This window comes from Aotus nancymaae, unplaced genomic scaffold, assembly GCF_030222135.1.
Source record: "Aotus nancymaae isolate 86718 unplaced genomic scaffold, 86718_ANA_hifiasm-v0.15.2.pri h1tg000028l, whole genome shotgun sequence".
Taxonomy (NCBI): domain Eukaryota; kingdom Metazoa; phylum Chordata; class Mammalia; order Primates; family Aotidae; genus Aotus; species Aotus nancymaae.
This window is the reverse complement of record NW_026988441.1, coordinates 5,052,165-5,068,350: the sequence shown is the minus strand read 5'-3', so window position 1 is coordinate 5,068,350 and position 16,186 is coordinate 5,052,165. Positions and strand designations below refer to the sequence as shown.

The 16,186-nt window shown below is 55.8% G+C and overlaps 2 protein-coding genes across 6 annotated transcripts in view; both read left to right on the top strand.

Annotated features, from left to right (window-relative positions):
- POLD1 (DNA polymerase delta 1, catalytic subunit) overlaps positions 1 to 1,932 on the top strand; it is a 34,295-nt gene extending 32,363 nt beyond the window's left edge. For all 4 annotated transcript variants that reach the window (XM_064381008.1, XM_064381007.1, XM_064381006.1 and 1 more), the window contains 5 exons: positions 307 to 439; positions 531 to 644; positions 970 to 1,022; positions 1,097 to 1,194; positions 1,749 to 1,932. In XM_064381008.1, coding sequence (XP_064237078.1) covers positions 307 to 439; positions 531 to 644; positions 970 to 1,022; positions 1,097 to 1,194; positions 1,749 to 1,854 — 504 coding nt within the window. In that variant the 3' untranslated portion in view covers positions 1,855 to 1,932. The remainder of the gene's footprint in view (positions 1 to 306; positions 440 to 530; positions 645 to 969; positions 1,023 to 1,096; positions 1,195 to 1,748) is intronic.
- Positions 1,933 to 2,820: 888 nt separating this feature from the next.
- Positions 2,821 to 15,647, top strand: SPIB (Spi-B transcription factor). Of its 2 annotated transcripts, XM_012461315.3 has the most exons (6): positions 2,821 to 2,887; positions 3,821 to 3,848; positions 5,899 to 5,971; positions 6,249 to 6,463; positions 7,336 to 7,486; positions 12,645 to 15,647. In XM_012461315.3, exons 1-6 carry the CDS (start codon positions 2,865 to 2,867, stop codon positions 12,941 to 12,943), a joined length of 789 nt encoding a protein of 262 aa, XP_012316738.2. In that variant the 5' UTR covers positions 2,821 to 2,864; the 3' UTR covers positions 12,944 to 15,647. The 2 variants fall into 2 exon arrangements, with proteins under 2 accessions (XP_012316738.2, XP_021524310.2); XM_021668635.2 differs by lacking the exon at positions 2,821 to 2,887 and having other exon boundaries at positions 3,662 to 3,848.
- The last annotated feature ends 539 nt before the right edge of the window (positions 15,648 to 16,186 follow it).

Sequence of the window (16,186 nt, the reverse complement as noted above, 5' to 3'; positions counted from 1 at the left end):
TCTGACCTCCTAACCCCTTCCTCATCCTTGCTTCCCCTTGTGAACTCTGACCCTTCTGTGGTGACCCGAGGGCCCCACAGACTCTGTGGCCCAGAGACTCCTTCGTGACCTCTGACCCCATCCCAGACCTAGGATCCCCCATGTCACAGCCCCTCTTCCCTCAGACTCAGGGGTCTGGACCCCTAGCCCCCTCCTCCCTTAGATGCAAGAGTCCAGACCCCATGACCACCCCCAGGCCACTGTCCCCTGTGTCTGCCCTGGCACCCTTCCCTGGGTGGCTCGGGCGTGACTGCCGTGTGGCCGCAGGACCCACTGTTCGTGCTGGAGCACAGCCTGCCCATCGACACGCAGTACTACCTGGAGCAGCAGCTGGCCAAGCCCCTCCTGCGCATCTTCGAGCCCATCCTGGGCGAGGGCCGCGCCGAGGCCGTGCTCCTGAGTACGGGGGCGCTGGGGGGCGCTGGGGACACCCGGTGGCAGGGGAGGGCACTAGCTCACCACCCGCCTCCTCTCCTGCCTCCTTCTTGCAGGGGGCGACCACACACGCTGCAAAACGGTGCTCACAGGCAAGGTGGGCGGCCTCCTGGCCTTCGCCAAACGCCGCAACTGCTGCATCGGCTGCCGCACCGTGCTCAGCCATCAGGGTGAGCGGCCCTGACCACTGACCCTCGGCCTGCCTCTGCCAGCACCACCACTCCTAGACACCCACCACACGGGCTGGCACTGCCACCCAGCAGGCCCCGGGCCCCTGGGCGGTGGCTCCTCTCTGCCCACCCCCCACAGAGGGTCCTCGGCCCCCACCCCGGGAGTTCCCCAGGGGAGTTTTCCCAGCACACTCGCTCCGTTGTTCTCCAGCCTCCGGGGAGTTTCAGAAGCTGGGATTGGCAGCGGGCAGGGAAGGGGCAGGGATGGGGTGGCCCAGGCCCTGGCTCGGCCCCAGCACTCAGTGCTGACCCGCCTCCCCCGCAGGAGCTGTGTGTGAGTTCTGCCAGCCCCGGGAGTCCGAGCTGTATCAGAAGGAGGTGAGAGGGCCGGGAGGTGAGGAGTGGGCAGGTGGGGAGGCCGGGGCGCCCTGTTCAGCCGCTGCCGTCCTCAGGTGTCCCATCTGAATGCCCTGGAGGAGCGCTTCTCGCGTCTCTGGACACAGTGCCAGCGCTGCCAGGGCAGCCTGCATGAAGACGTCATCTGCACCAGGTGTGCACTGAGGCCGACCCCCGCCTGCCCCACCCTGCCCAGCTCCTAGGCCTGTGGGTTATGGACCCAGCCTCCGACTCCAAGACCTCTCCCAAGCATCCTCCCTGCCCATCCCCTTCCAGCTGTGAGGTCTCCTGAGCCTCAGTGTCCTTGCCCGCAAAATGGACCCATCCCAGCCCCCCAGAGGGGGTGGGTGCTTAGGGAGGCAGGGCCCGGCATCCACCCAGTGTTGCCCGGGAAAAGGCTGTCCTCCTGACACACCCAGCCTTCCTGGCCCCCTCCCCAGGGCGGGGCCGGGCTTTCCCCAGGGAACGGGTAGGCGGGGTGGGTTCCCACGCCAGGTGACAGGTGATATACGGCCAGCCCTGGCCTGCACGCTGCCGGCCACCCGCTGTTATCACCTCCCCCGTGCCCGCTGAGCAAACAGCCCGCTGCAGGAGGGGGCAGGTGGGCTGGGCAGCAGACAGGGGCCAAAGTCCTGGGAACAGCCCCCACCCCTCTCCCAGGCTGGGCACTGGGCCTTGGCCCTGACCCTGCCCCCGCCCCGCCTGCAGCCGGGACTGCCCCATATTCTACATGCGCAAGAAGGTGCGGAAGGACCTGGAGGACCAGGAGCAGCTCCTGCGGCGCTTCGGGCCCCCTGACCCCGAGGCCTGGTGACCTTGCAGGCATCCCACAGGGTGGGGCCGGGGCTGGGGCAGGGTCAGTGAGAATGAATAAAGTTCTGGACTTTTGCTACATGGCACTTTGTGGTCTCTGGGGGCACAAGGTCTGGTTTCATAAGCCCTGGGCCTGGCTGTGACCCTCCTGAGGCCCCCACCGCACCTCATCCTCAGGAGAAGCCCCCCTGGGTTCCCACCCGTGTTGCCTTGTTCATGTGGGCCAAGCCTGCCTCAGTTTCCTCTCTGGCCCTGAATGAACACTGGCACCAGTGCTTCTCTGCCCTGCTTAGGGCCCCCAGGTGTCTGGCCCTGGCCCAGCCCTCCCTGGGGTTGACCCTGGGGACCCTAGTGGCTGCCCCGCCTTCCAGGTGCTGACCTGTTTCTTCCAGGCTTTGGGGCAGCCCCAGGCCCCGAGGCTTCCATTCCCAAGCACGGCCAAGAGGACCCCCCCCCGCCAGGTCACACACCCACGATGTTTCCTTTCCACATCGGGGTCCTGGCAATGGGCTTCGGGTCTGGGTTTCCCCCCAGCAACTCCCATCTCTATCCCCGCGGCCTCTGACTACCCTCAGACACCGTCAGTCACCTCACACGTCCCCCGGGGGACAGAGTCTTGCCCTCGGCCTCCAGCCTGCCCCTGCTGGAATTCAGCTTCTGGGTCTGGATCCTCCCCTTCCTGATTCCCCTCTTCAGTGAACCCCAGCCCTTGACTTTTTCAAGGTGGGACCAAATTCAGCTTCTGTCCCATCTCTACCCCTCAAGGTCAGCCCCCCAACCCCAGCCCACGGGGATCCCCAAATCCAGACAGCCCCTGGCCTGCCCTTCTTGCCACGTGACAAAGGGGTTGTGCAATCCAGCCCCCTCCCCTGACCCCCTCCCTGAGGGGATTTTCGAGGAGGGCTGAGCTTGTGGCCAGCGGGCACCCTCCTCCCCCTGGCAGGGGCTGGGCCAAGATATAAATAGGGGTGGCGGCTGCAGCGGGCTGCAGACAGTCCGCCCAGCACCACCATGCTCGCCCTGGAGGCTGCACAGTAAGTGAGGGCCCCCAAACCTGCACTGCCCCTCTGTGGGGCCGCACCCATGGGCAGCGGTCTCTGCTCCTCAGGGCAGGTGCATGGGAGAGGAGGGGAGGGGTCTGCCCTTTCTCCTGCCCCTTCAGGTTCTGTTCCCTCTTCATTTCAGACTCTCCATCCCCTCAGTGCCTGCCTTTCCTGGTCTCCAAAGATCTCATGTCCTCGGGACACTTGCTAGCATGCTCTCCTGCAGGCATCCTCCTGGGCTCACTCTGTCCGTCTGCAACTCCCGTCTCCCCAGGTCTCCCCATGTCTGCTCCCTCTGTATCTGGCATCTCCTGGCTCCCCGTGTTTTGCCTCTTGCTCTCTGTCTCTGCCTGTCTCTGTGTCTCTGTCTCCAGTTTTCTCTGCCTTTTCATTTCCTTCTGCCTCACCCTCACCCTCAGTGCGTCCAGTTGGGGCTCCAGGAATCCTCCCTGCCTGTGTGTGTGAATTTGCACACCTTTCTCCCCATCCAGCCTCTCTTCGCGCCTCCTCATCTGAGTCTCCTCCGGGTTTCCCCCTCTCCACCCAGACATCTCTGCATCCCTCCTCTGGTCCAAGCTGGACCCATTTAACTGACTTGCCACCAAGGCCCCACTTGGCCCAGGCCCCCTCTCCATCCCACACCTCCTTTCCGGGGACTTTCTCTCCCTCACTTTCCCTGCTTCTCCCCACCAGGATGTCTATGCAAATTCTGGGGAGGAGGGGGACGTTTGCCTGCCCCCTACCCCCCCACTTCCTGTCCCAGCATTGGCTAGTGGGGGAGTTGGGTGAATGTGGTGGGGCTGGTCCCTCACACAGGGCTGCGGTGGTCACAGCTGCTGCCTCCTCACCATCAGCCCCCAACCACTTTGAGACTCAGGTGGCTGGAGGCAGCCTTGACATGCCACTGTGTCTCCCCCTCTCCAGGCTTGATGGGCCACACTTCAGCTGTCTGGTGAGTTGGGGCCCCTGGGGGCCAGGGAGGGGTGGCCCGAGGTGACCTCCCTCGGAGAAGTCAGTTGCTTCCTGCCTCAGTTTCCCCTCCCGCCTCTTCCTCCCACTTGGTTTCTGAACTCCCCCTTGGTATCTCCCGCCACCCCCATCCATATCTCCCATGTCTCTCTCCCCGTCTCAGGCTTGAACCCACTTCCTTGTGATTTCATGTCTCTCTGCCCATCTCACATTCAGCGAACGTGTTTATGTGTTCCTTTCCTTCTTTTTTCTACTGTATTTTTAAATATTGTATTCCGTAATAGTTCAGACACGGAATACTATACCCAACACCCTTGAACCCATAATGAAGTCTGAGAAATCACATCTTACTGATGTGGTTGAAAGAAACCCTTATTTATGCCCCTCCACATTCACACCCATCCATGTTTCTTTGTTTTTTAAATTGAAGTGTAACTTACAAGTCAGTAATGTGACAAATCTTGTGGACACACCAGTGAGTTTTTGCATTATATATATACACACCTTGTAGCCACAGGGCAGATCAAGATACAGAATGTTTCCATCGCTCTGGAACATTCCTTCCTGTCTCTTCTCAGTCAATACCTTTCTCTGGTATTTCCACCACTAATTCATAATTTGTTTTGCCTTTTTTTTTTTTTTGAGACAGAGTCTCACTCTGTGGCCCAGGCTGGAGTGCAGTGGCATGATCTTGTTTTACTGCAACCTCCATCTCCCGGGTTCAAGCAATTCTGCCTCAGCCTCCCAAGTAGTTGGGATTACAGGTGCCCACCACCACACCCGGATAATTTTTGTATTGTTAGTAGAGACAGTGTTTCACCATGTTAGCCAGGCTGGTTTCAAAGTCCTGACCTCAAGTGATCCACCCGCCTCAGCCTCCCGAAGTGCAAAGATTACAGGTGTGAGCCACCGTGTACGGCTGCCTGCTTTTGAACTTCATATAAAGTGAGTCGTGCAGCATGTCCCTTTTGGGGCCTGGCTTCCCTCACTCCTCATGAAGTGTGTATCAGGTGTTTGTCCTTTTTCTTTGCTGTATAGTACTCCATGGTTAGCCCATACCACGGTTTGTTTATCCCTTTGCCTGTGGATGACACCTGAGCTGTTTCCAGTTGGAGACTCGTAATAAAGCTGCTGGGATGATTCTGGAACAAGGCTATTTGGTGCACATGCATTTTCAGTTATCTTGATTAAATGCCGAGGAGTGAGACTGCCAGGGCCTAGACATGATGTGGGTCTAGCTTTAGCTTTTCCTAGACGTGAGTTCTTGAAGCAGCAACACATGATTCTTCGGACAAATCAACATATGGAGGTTTGTTTATTTGAGATGGAGTCTCGCTCTGTCACCCAGGCTGGAGTGCAGTGGCACGATATCAGCTCACTACAACTTCCACTTCCCAGGTTCAAGCAATTCTCCTGCCCTGGTCTCCCAAGTAACTGGGATTACAGGCACCTGCCACCAGACCCAGCTAATTTTTGTATTTTTAGTAGAGACAGGGGTTTCACCATGTTGAGCAGGCTGGTCGCGAACTCCTGACAGGTGATCTGCCCCCCTCGGCCTCCCAAAGTGTTGGGATGACAGGCATAAGCCACACGCGCCTGGCCTGGAGGTTTATTTTAAAAGCATTGAACCTCTGCCTCTGTGAAGTGAAAAACTTCCATTTCTCCTTGCCCTTTGCCTCCGGAGACCCCCAGGCAGACAAGGCTGGGAGAGTACTTCTGCCCCTTCTCCAGGCGCCCTGATGTGCGGACTGTGTGCCAGTGAGGGGCTGGGGTCTCTTGGGAGCCCACCGTCTTAGCAGGAGCTGGCTGCTATATGTCCCTCTTGGGTTGTGTCTCTACTCTCTGTATCTCTGTCTCTTTGTCCCTGTCTTTGATGCCTAGTCTCTGTGTCTCTCGTCGGTCTGTCTCTGATCACTCCAGGTTCCCCTCTTCTCTCCCCTGTCTGCGCTGGAGTCTCCCCAGGCGTCTAGGGTGGGGGTAGGGACTCCCCAAGGCCTGGGATGACCCCTCTTCCCACCTGCACCCTGTATTAGTACCCAGACGGCGTCTTCTATGACCTGGACAGCTGCAAGCATTCCAGCTACCCTGACTCAGAGGGGGCTCCTGGTGAGTGACCCCAGCCCAGTGCCCTTCCTGCCTTGAGGCCCATTTCACAGATGGGGGAGCTGAGGCCCAGGGGAGGTCATCGCCTAGCACAACAGGATAAAGGTGGCCCAGGCCTATAGCCTTCCTTCCCTTTCCTCTCCCACCCATCCGCTCCCCCATGCAAATCCTGGGGTGAAAGATTTGCACAGCCTACAATGGCCTCTCTGTGCTGGGGGCTTAGACTGGGAGGAGGCCTCGGTCAGACCTCCCAGCTCCTGACTCAGTGCCCTTCCCCCAGACTCCCTGTGGGACTGGACTGTGGCCCCACCTGTCCCAGCTGCCCCCTATGAAGCCTTCGACCCTGCAGCAGCTTCTTTTAGCCACCCCCAGGCTGCCCAGCTCTGCTATGGACCCTCCACCTACAGCCCTGCAGGGAGCCTTGAACTGGCCCCCAGCCTGGAGGCCCCAGGGCCTGGCCTCCACGCATACCCCGTAGAGGACTTCGCCAGCCAGGTGAGTGGTAAGGGGACAGTTAAAATCAAGCCCGAGCCAGGCATAGTGGTGTACACCTGTAATCCCAGCTACTTGGGAGGCTGAGGTGGCAGGAGGATTGCTTGAGTTCAGAAGATTGAGGCTGTGGTGAGCTGGGATCACGCCACTGCACTCCAGCCTGGGCAAACAGAGCAAGACCCTGTGTCAAAGTAAATAAATAAATAAATAAATAAATAAGGGCCGGGCACAGTGGTTCACGCCTGTAATCCCAGCACTTTGGGAGGCCAAGGAGGGCAGATCACCTGAGGTCGAGAGTTGGAGACCAGCTTGACCAACAAGGAGAAACCCCATCTCTACTAAAAATACAAAATTAGCTGGGTCTGGTGGTGCATGCCTGTAATCTCAGCTACTCGGGACGCTGAGGCAAGAGAATCACTTGAACCCGGGGGCGGACGGTGCAGTGAGCCGAGATTGCGCCACTGCACTCCAGACGGGGCAAAAAGAGCAAAACTCTGTCTCAAAAAAGAAAAAAAAGAAAACTCAAGCTTGGTCATTTGGTTGAGTTTGCTGGGTGCCAGGCACTGCACATAGTAACCCCTGCAGCCACCTCCCAGGTTATGTTCCATTTCTGCCCCACTGCACGAGTGAGTCAAGAGAGGTAGTGACAGGAAGCCAGGGACAGGGCGGACTGGCTTTAGCGGTGTTGGGCCTGCTCTAAGGAGGAACCTCAGCTGTCCTCTGGCCACAGTGTGGTGATCCAAACAAAGGCCACAGTCCAGGCTGTCAGCAAAGATGGAGACCAGAGCCCGGAGGGCCACCTCGGGGGCCTGAGAGGAGGGAGTGGAGGGAGAGAAGGGGGCCCTGGACGTGCAGGTGACCCTGACCTTCCGCAGACCCTGGGTCCCCTGGCATATGCCCCGTACCCCAGCCCCGTGCTGTCAGAGGAGGAAGACTTACCAATGGACAGCCCAGCCCTGGAGGTCTCGGACAGCGAGTCGGATGAGGCCCTCGTGGCTGGCCCTGAGGGGAAGGGATCCGAGGCAGGTATGCGGGAGTGGCTGGGGTGGGGGAGATGCCAGCTGGAGGTGGGGGAGGGGGCTGAAAGCACCATGGCTTCCTGGGCCCCTACATGTACTCCATCGCGCAGAGCAGCTCCCAGATCCGCACCGCCTGCGGGCTGTGTGACTTTGGGTAAGTGCCTCTACCTCTCTGTGCCCTGTCTGTACCATAGGGATGGAGGTGATAGTGTCTACCCTCATGAGGTCGTTGGGAGGATTAAACGAGAAAATATGTGTAAATAGGACAGCAGTGCCAGGCACAGAGTGACTTTTTCAATAAGTCAGCCCCTTCACCATCATTCCCAACACCACAGCAACAGAAAGAATCACACTATCAACCCCAACGGTTCAACCCTTGCCCTGCCCAAGTGCCCGACATCCTTTATGCTCAACCCCAGGGAAGCTGGGACCAGTCGTTACTTTCTGTGTCTGGGCCTCAGTTTCTCATCTGTAAAATGAGTATCATTGTCATCATCCCTATCTCACAGGGTTGTGACGGAGATTAAGTGAGCTCATAATTGTAAAGCGCCTTGCGAAGCACCTGGCACTACCTGTTCTACAATGGACTATAAAACTCAACACACAGGTTGGGTGTGGTGGCTCACACCTGTAATCCCAGCACTTTAGGAGGCTGAGGCGGGTGGATCACCTGAGGTCAGGGGTTTGAGACCAGCCTGGCCAACATGGCAAAATCCTGTCGCTACTAAAAATACAAAAATTAGGCTGGGCGTGGTGGCTCATGCCTGTAATCTCAGCACTTTGGGAGGCCAAGGTGGAGATCACAACCTCAAGAGATCGAGACCATCCTGGCAACATAGCAAAACCCTGTCTCTACTAAAAATGTAAAAATTAGGCCAGGCGCATTGGCTCATGCCTGTAATCCCAACACTTTGGGAGGCCAAGGCAGGTGGATCACAAGGTCAGGAGTTCAAGACCAGCCTGGCCAAGATGGTGAAACCCCATCTCTACTAAAAATACAAAAAAATTAGCTGAGTGTGGTGGCAGGTGCCTGTAATCCCAGCTACTCAGGAGGCTGAGGCAGAGAATTGCTTGAACTCAGGAGGTGGAGATTGCAGTAAGCCGAGATCGTGCCACTGCACTCCAGCCTAAAAAAAAATTTAAAAAATAAAAAAAATTAGCTAGGCGTGGTGGTACATGCCTATAGTCCCAGCTACTGAGGAGGCTGAGGCAGGAGAATCGATTGAACCCAGGAGGCAGAGGTTGCAGTGAGCCAAGATCATGCCATTGCACTCCAGCCTGGGCAACAAGATCAAAACTCCATCTCAAAAAAAAAAAAAAAATTATCGGGGCATGGTGGTACATGCCTATAATTCCAGATACTCAGGAGGCTACAGCGGGAGAATCTCTTGAATCCAGAAGGCAAAGTTTGCAGTGAGCTGAGATCGAGTCACTGCACTCTAGCCTGGCAACAGAGCGAGACTTTGTCTCAAAATAAATAAATAAATAAAATAAAAAATAAAATAGTGGGATGTCGTGGTGCATGCCTGTAGTCCCAGCTATGTGGGAGGCTGAGGCGGGAGAATTGCCTGAACCCAGGAGGCAAAGGTTGCAGTGAGCCGAGATCGCACCACTGTACTCCAGCCCGGGTGACAGAGCAAGACTTGTCTCGAAAAAAAAAAAAAAAAAAAAAACTCAGCCTCATTAAAAAAATTTTTTTTAAAAGTTGGCCATCTCTCCAGCTCCTGGTCTCCCAGCCTCTCAGCCCAAAGTGGGACAGGGTTCGGGAGAGGCCAGGGCAGCTGACTCCTGGGCTCCTAGGTTTCTTTTTTTTTTTTTTCTTTTCTTTCTTTTCTTTTTTTTTTTTTTTTTTTTTGAGACGGAGTTTCGCTCTTGATACCCAGGCTGGAGTGCAATGGCGCGATCTCGGCTCACCGCAACCTCCGCCTCCTGGGTTCAGGCAATTCTCCTGCCTCAGCCTCCTGAGTAGCTGGGATTACAGGCACGTGCCACTGTGCCCAGCTAATTTTTTGTATTTTTAGTAGAGACGGGGTTTCACCATGTTGACCAGGATGGTCTCGATCTCTTGACCTCGTGATCCACCCGCCTCGGCCTCCCAAAGTGCTGGGATTACAGGCGTGAGCCACCGTGCCCGGCCTTTTTTTTTTTTTTGAGACAGAGCCTTGCTCTGTCGCCCAGGCTGGAGTGCAGTGGTGCGATCTTAGCTCACTGCAACCTCGACCTCCCGGGTTCAAGCAATTCTCCTGCCTCAGCCTCTGAAGTAGCTGGGATCATAGGCACCCACACCACACCCAGCTAATTTTTGTATTTTTAGTAGAGACGGGGTTTCGCCATGTTGGCCAGGCTGGTCTCGAACTCCTGACCACAGGTGATCCGCCGGTCCTGGGCTCACAAAGTGCTGGGATTACAGATGTGAGCTACTGTGCCTGGCTCCACAGCCTCATTTGTGCCTGAGGAGGCTTTGGCTTAGAGAAGTTAAGTCAGCTGTTTTAACTTAGGATATTTAAGATGGAGAGGACCTCTCCAATGACTAGGAAACACACAAGATGGAAATAAATATTTTGTTTATTTTTATTTATTTATTTGAGACAAGGTCTCCATCTATCACCCAGACTGAAGTGCATGGCGCAATCTCGGCTCCCTACTGCCTTGAACTCCTGGGCTCAATCGATCCTCCTGCCTCAGCCTCCTGAGTAGCTGGGACCACAGGTGTGCACCACCACATATGACTAATTTGTTAAATTTTTGTAGAGGTTAGGTCTTGCTACATTGCCCAGGCTGATCTCCAACTCCTGAGCCTACGTGATCCTCCCACCTCAGCCTCCCAAACTGCTGAAGTTACAGTCATGAGCCACCTCACCCAGCCGGAAATAAATATTTTATTGCTTATAGGTCCTGAGGCATACACGGCACACCTGGAGGCTGCACACACAGGGGTCAGGGAGTGCAGGCAGGGAGGGAGAGGGACCAGTGGACTGATGCCTTTATTGGGTCCGAGGCATCAGCCAAACAGGTTTCCTGTAGGGGGTTTTAATTGGTGGTTCAGGCCGGGAACGGTGGGTCATGCCTATAATCCCAGCATTTGGGAGGCTGAGGCTGGTGGATCACCTAACATCAGGAGTTCAAGACCAGCCTGGCCAACATGGCGAAACCCCGTCTCTACTAAAAACACAAAAATTAGCCAGGCATGGTGGTGGGCACCTATAATCCCAGCTACTCAGGAGGCCTAGGCAGGAGAATCTCATGAATCCAGGAGGTGGAGGTTGCAGTGAGCCAAGATCATTGCCACTGCACTCCAGGCTGGGCAACAGAGCAAGACTCCATCTCAAAACAAACAAACAAACAAATAAATACCATAATTGGTGGGTTGAAACCAAGCAGGATCTAGTTCCAGGAGGTCACGCTGTGCCTGAGAGGGGGTCACTGAGGCATCTGCCCAGTCCATGCATGGCCATCACGTAGGCTGTCCGTGGCTGTCCCACAGGGAGGCGGTCACCAGGAGCCAGTTGCATAAAGGAGATGTCTGGGTCACCCACATTGAGGAACTGGGGGAGGCAGATCTAGAACTGGAAACCGCCGAGGGGGATGGCCCTGCTTCCAGCATGAGAAAGTCCAGTTTTTGTTTTATTTTATTTTTTATTGTTTTGAGATGGAGTTTCACTCTTGGTGCCCAGGTTGGAGTGCAATGGCATGGTCTCAGCTCACAGCAACCTCTGCCTCCTGGGCTCAAGCAATTCTCCGGCCTCAGCCTCCCAAGTAGCTGGGATTATAGTCATCAGCCACCACATTTAGCTAATTTTTGTATTTTTAGTAGAGACGGGGTTTCACCATGTTGGCCAGGCTGCTCTCGAACTCCTGACCTCAGGTGATTCGTCCACCTTGGCCTCCTAAAGTGCTGGGATTAGAGGCGTGAGCCACCGTGCCTAGCCTCCAATTTAATATTTACATGAATGCTGAGGCAGCCTAAAATTATAAGAATTCAAGCCAGGTGCAGTGGCTCACATCTGTAATCCCAGCATTTTGGGAGGCTGAGGTGGGAGGATTGCTTGAGCCCAAGAGTTCAAGACCAGCCTGAGCAACATAGCAAGACTCCATCTCTCCAAAAAATAAAACAATTAGCCAGCATGGTGGTGCATAGCTGTAGTCCCAGCTATTGGGGAGGCTGGGGCAGGAGGATCACTTAGGCCCAGGAGGTCGAGGTTGCAGTGAACTGTGATTGCTCCACTGCATTCCATCCTGGGTGGCAGAATAAGACCCTGCCTTGAAAAAAAAAATTAAGATGTCACTATGTCACCACCCCAAGGTCACACTGCTGTGAAACAGCAGAGATGGGATTCTTGTAGCCAGTGCCCTGCTTTGAAACTCCCCGTTATTGGCTGGGTGCAGTGGCTCACGCCTGTAGTCCCAGCACTTTGGGAGGCCGAGGTGGGTGGATCACCTGAGGCCAGGAGTTTGAGACCAGCCTGGCCAACATGGAGAAATCCCATCTCTACTAAAAATAAGCCGGGCCTAGTGGCGCATATCTGTAGTCCCAGCTACTGGGGAGGCTGAGGCAGGAGAATTGCTTGAAACCAGGAGGAGGCAGCTGTAGTGAGCCAAGATCGCACCACTGAACTCCAGCCTGGACGACAGAGCAAGACTCTGTCTCAAAAAAAGAAAAAAAGAAACCTGGGAGCCTAGGAGTCAGGTGGCCTGGCCTCTCCGGGGACCCTGTTCCTCTTTGGGCTGAGAGGCTGGGAGACCAGGAGCTGGAGAGATGGCCAGGCCAATGCAAACTGCCTCCGGATCTGTTTGCTTCTCCCTTATAGGCCTTTGAGCAGCGCTGTCAACCCATTTCACAGATTCTTTCATCCACCGGCTCAACAGATATGTAATATTACGTGATGGCCGCAGGGCGGAAGGCAGGACAGATATAAATCCCGAAAATTAAAGCACAGAACATGGAGGGGGCCTGGGGCTGACAGCTTCGGGTAGGGGGAGTGACTTGCCCGCCCCCCTCACCGTGGTGAGGGGCGCAGAGCCGGGTGTCTGTAACAGCCACCTCCCTCACCCCACTTCTCAGATCCAGGAGATGGAATCTGTGTGGGAGTCGCGGAGGAGGCTGGGTGGGGAAGGCGGGGCCTTAGGGACCCCTCACCCAACGCGTGCCCCCAACCCCACCGCAGGCACCCGCAAGAAGCTGCGCCTGTACCAGTTCCTGCTGGGGCTGCTGACGCGCGGGGACATGCGTGAGTGCGTGTGGTGGGTGGAGCCGGGCGCCGGCGTCTTCCAGTTCTCCTCCAAGCACAAGGAGCTCCTGGCGCGCCGCTGGGGCCAGCAGAAGGGGAACCGCAAGCGCATGACCTACCAGAAGCTGGCGCGCGCCCTCCGCAACTACGCCAAGACCGGTGAGATCCGCAAGGTCAAGCGCAAGCTCACCTACCAGTTCGACAGCGCGCTGCTGCCCGCAGCCCGCCGGGCCTGAGCGCACCGAGGCTCCCACCTGCCGAGCCGCTGGGGTACCTCACATCCCAGCCAGGACCCCCTCGGAAGAAAAAGGGCGTCCCCACAGCCTAGGTGATAGGACTTACGCATCCCCACGTGTTGGGGTGGGGAGAGCGCTGCCCTACCATAGTCCCCAAGCCCAGCCCGGGCCGTCGGGGATTCCTCACTTGTGCCTGGGGTCCCTCTGGGATTTCTTTATCATGTACGGACTCCCTGGATCCTCATGTTTTGGGTGGCAGGACCTATGGACCACTATACTAGGCGAGGCAGGGTGGCAGTCCTTCCAGAATCCCAAGAGCTTCTCTGGGATTTTCTTGTGATATCTGATAACCCAGCGAGGAGACCTGGGACCTTTTTAAGATCCCTGTGTGTCTGTAAACCCTCAGTCTAATCTGGGGTGGGGGCCCTGCAGGCAGCCCTGAGCCCTGTCCAGGGGTCCCTCTTGTCAGATCTGAGATCTCCTAGTTATGTTTGGGGCCCTCTGAGAGCCATTATTGTCTCAGATCTCTTTGCCCATCTATGGCTGTGTTGTCACATCTGTCCCCTCGTCTTTGAGATCCCCTAATTCTCTGGAACCATTCTGCTGTCCCTTTTTTATGTGTCTGGAGTTCCCCAATCACATCTAGGGCTCCTCCGAGATCCTTTTGTCATGTCTGAAATCACTCTTGAGCGGTCTGGGGTGTGGGATGGGGGAGTCAGTGAAACGTGTCCGGTCTGGGCCCTGTCAGGGACACCCTTGTTATATCTGGGATCCCCCAATCACATCTGAGACCTCCTAGGATCTCCAGGTGATATGCCCTTCAGGGACCCCACCCTTCCTGGTGGCCGCCTTCCCTGTGGCCATGCTGAGGACCACTCCGGCCATGAGACTGATTTCTGGGTGATCATGGCAGCTCCCCACCTATGTTATTTCTTTATCTTTTTCTTTTTTTTTTTTTTTGAGACAGAGTCTTGGCTGGAGTGCAGTGGCACAATCTTGGCTCACTGCAACCTCTGCCTCCTGGGTTCAAGCGATTCTCCTGCCTCAGCCTCCCAAGTAGCTGGGATTACAGGCGCATGCCACCATGCCTGGCTAATTTTTTTTGTATTTTTAGTAGAGATGGGGTTTCACCATGTTAGCCAGGATAGTCGCAATCTCCTGACCTCCTGATCCACCTGCCTTGGCTTCCCAAAGTGCTGGAATTACAGGCGTGAGCTACTGCATCTAGCCCCACCCATGTTATTTCTAATCAGAGGTCTCAAGGTGGTCACCCCCCTACCCTGTCCCTGATGGTGGTCTCTTTAGTTCACTGTAGCATGTGGCAGTGGAGGTATGAAGGGTCCACATTCACAGCAGACCATCAGCTAGGCAGTGGCTCACACCTGTAATCCCAGGACTTTGGGAGGCCGAGGCAGGTATCGCTTGAACCTGGGAGTTCAAGACCAGCCTGGGCAACATAATGAGACCTTATCTCTACAAAACAAAAAAATTAGCTGGGCATGGTGGTGCACACCTGTGGTCTCAGCTGCTCGGGAGGCTGAGGTGGGAGGATCACTTGAGCCCAGGAAGTTGAGGCTGTGGTTAGCTGTAATTGTGCCACTGAACTTGGTCTGAGTGACAGCCAGACGCTGTCTTAAAAAACAAACAACAGACCATTCGAAATAGGGAGACTTTGTATAATGCAGATTTCTGCCTTCACTTAAAACTTTGGATGATCTGGAGAGAGTGGGATAGTTTTCGGTGAGGGGTGGGGAGCTGGAACAGGCCAGTAGCCTGTCTTAATGGAGTATTTGTTCTCCAGTCTAGCCCAGTGGCTGCCATCCCCGCCTGTCTTACCCCAGCAGCTTCTCAAGCCTGTTTGTTTTAGAACATGAAGCCTGGATGGGCTGTGGGAGTGCTGGTTGGGACCCCCAGGGAGACAGAGGCTGTCAGCCAAGAGGCCATAGGTTCTTGAGCCTAGGAGGGGCGGGGAGGGAGGTGGGGGGTGGATAGGTGGATCTAGGGTGAATGACTCGCTCCTTCCCAACCTCAGTTTGTCCCTTCTGTGAAAAAGGGAGAGAAGGAGGAAGATCTCAAAAAGCCCTTGTGGCCCAGTGGAGTGGCTCGTGCTTGTAATCCCAGCACTTTGGGAGGCCAATGCAGGTGGATCACCTGAGGTCAGGAGTTCAGGACCAGCCTGACCAACATGGTGAAACCCCTGCCTCTATCAAAAATACAAAATTAGCCAGGCGTGGTGGTGCATGCCTGTAATCCCAGCTACTTGGGAGGCTGAGGCAGGAGAATCGCTTGAACCCTGGAGATGGAGGTTGCAGTGAGCCGAGATCGCGCCCTACACTCTGGTCTGAGCGACAAGAACGAAACTCCTTCTCAAAAAAAAGCCTTTGCAGACCTGTTGAGCCTTTGACACATCGCCTGAAATCCACCCCACTCCCAGGAGGAGGAGGAGGACGACGAGGAGGAAGAGGAGGAGGAGGGAATACCAGTGACCCAGAGACACCAGACTTCCATGTGGAGGCACACAGTGGCTGGTGGCAGAGCCCAGGCTGGGACCTGCCCTCAAGAGAAGGAGTGGGGAGGCGGAGGGAGGAAGGGCGGGCAAAACGTCCTCCCCAGGGCCCCCTGCAACAAAGAAGGTACTTTTTATAAAAGCTATCATTGTCGCCCTAAATGTAGAATAAAATAAGACAAATTGAGGTAGACAGACCTCCTGGGACCTTTTGTGAGGGACGGCAACCCTGCCCTTCTACTGGGATCACAGGCTGTCAGAGAACAGTCACAGGTGATGATGAGAGAGGAGTTCAAAGAGACAATTACATGCTGGCGCAGTGGGTGGCTGCATAATCCCAACACTAATCCCAACAGTTTGGGGGGAGCCGAGGCAGGAAGATAGCTTGAGTCCAGGAGTTCGAAACCAGCCTGGGCAAGACAGTGAGCGCCCCCACCCCTCCCCCCCGCCCACCGCTCTACAAAAAATACAAAATTAGCCGGGTGTGGTGACGTGTGCCTGTAGTTCCAGCTACTCTGAACTTCTGAGGTGGGAGGATCACTTGAGCACAGGAAGTCGAGGCTGCAGTGAGCGGTGATCCTGCCACTGCCCTCCAGCCTGGGCGACAGAGCGAGACCCTGTCTCAGAAACAAACAAAAAACCCAAAGAGATCATACAGCAAAACCCGTCTGAAACTTGAATGCCGAGAAATAAGAGGCTTGACGTGCAGGCACAGAGTGTTCCGTTTGTTTTATGTC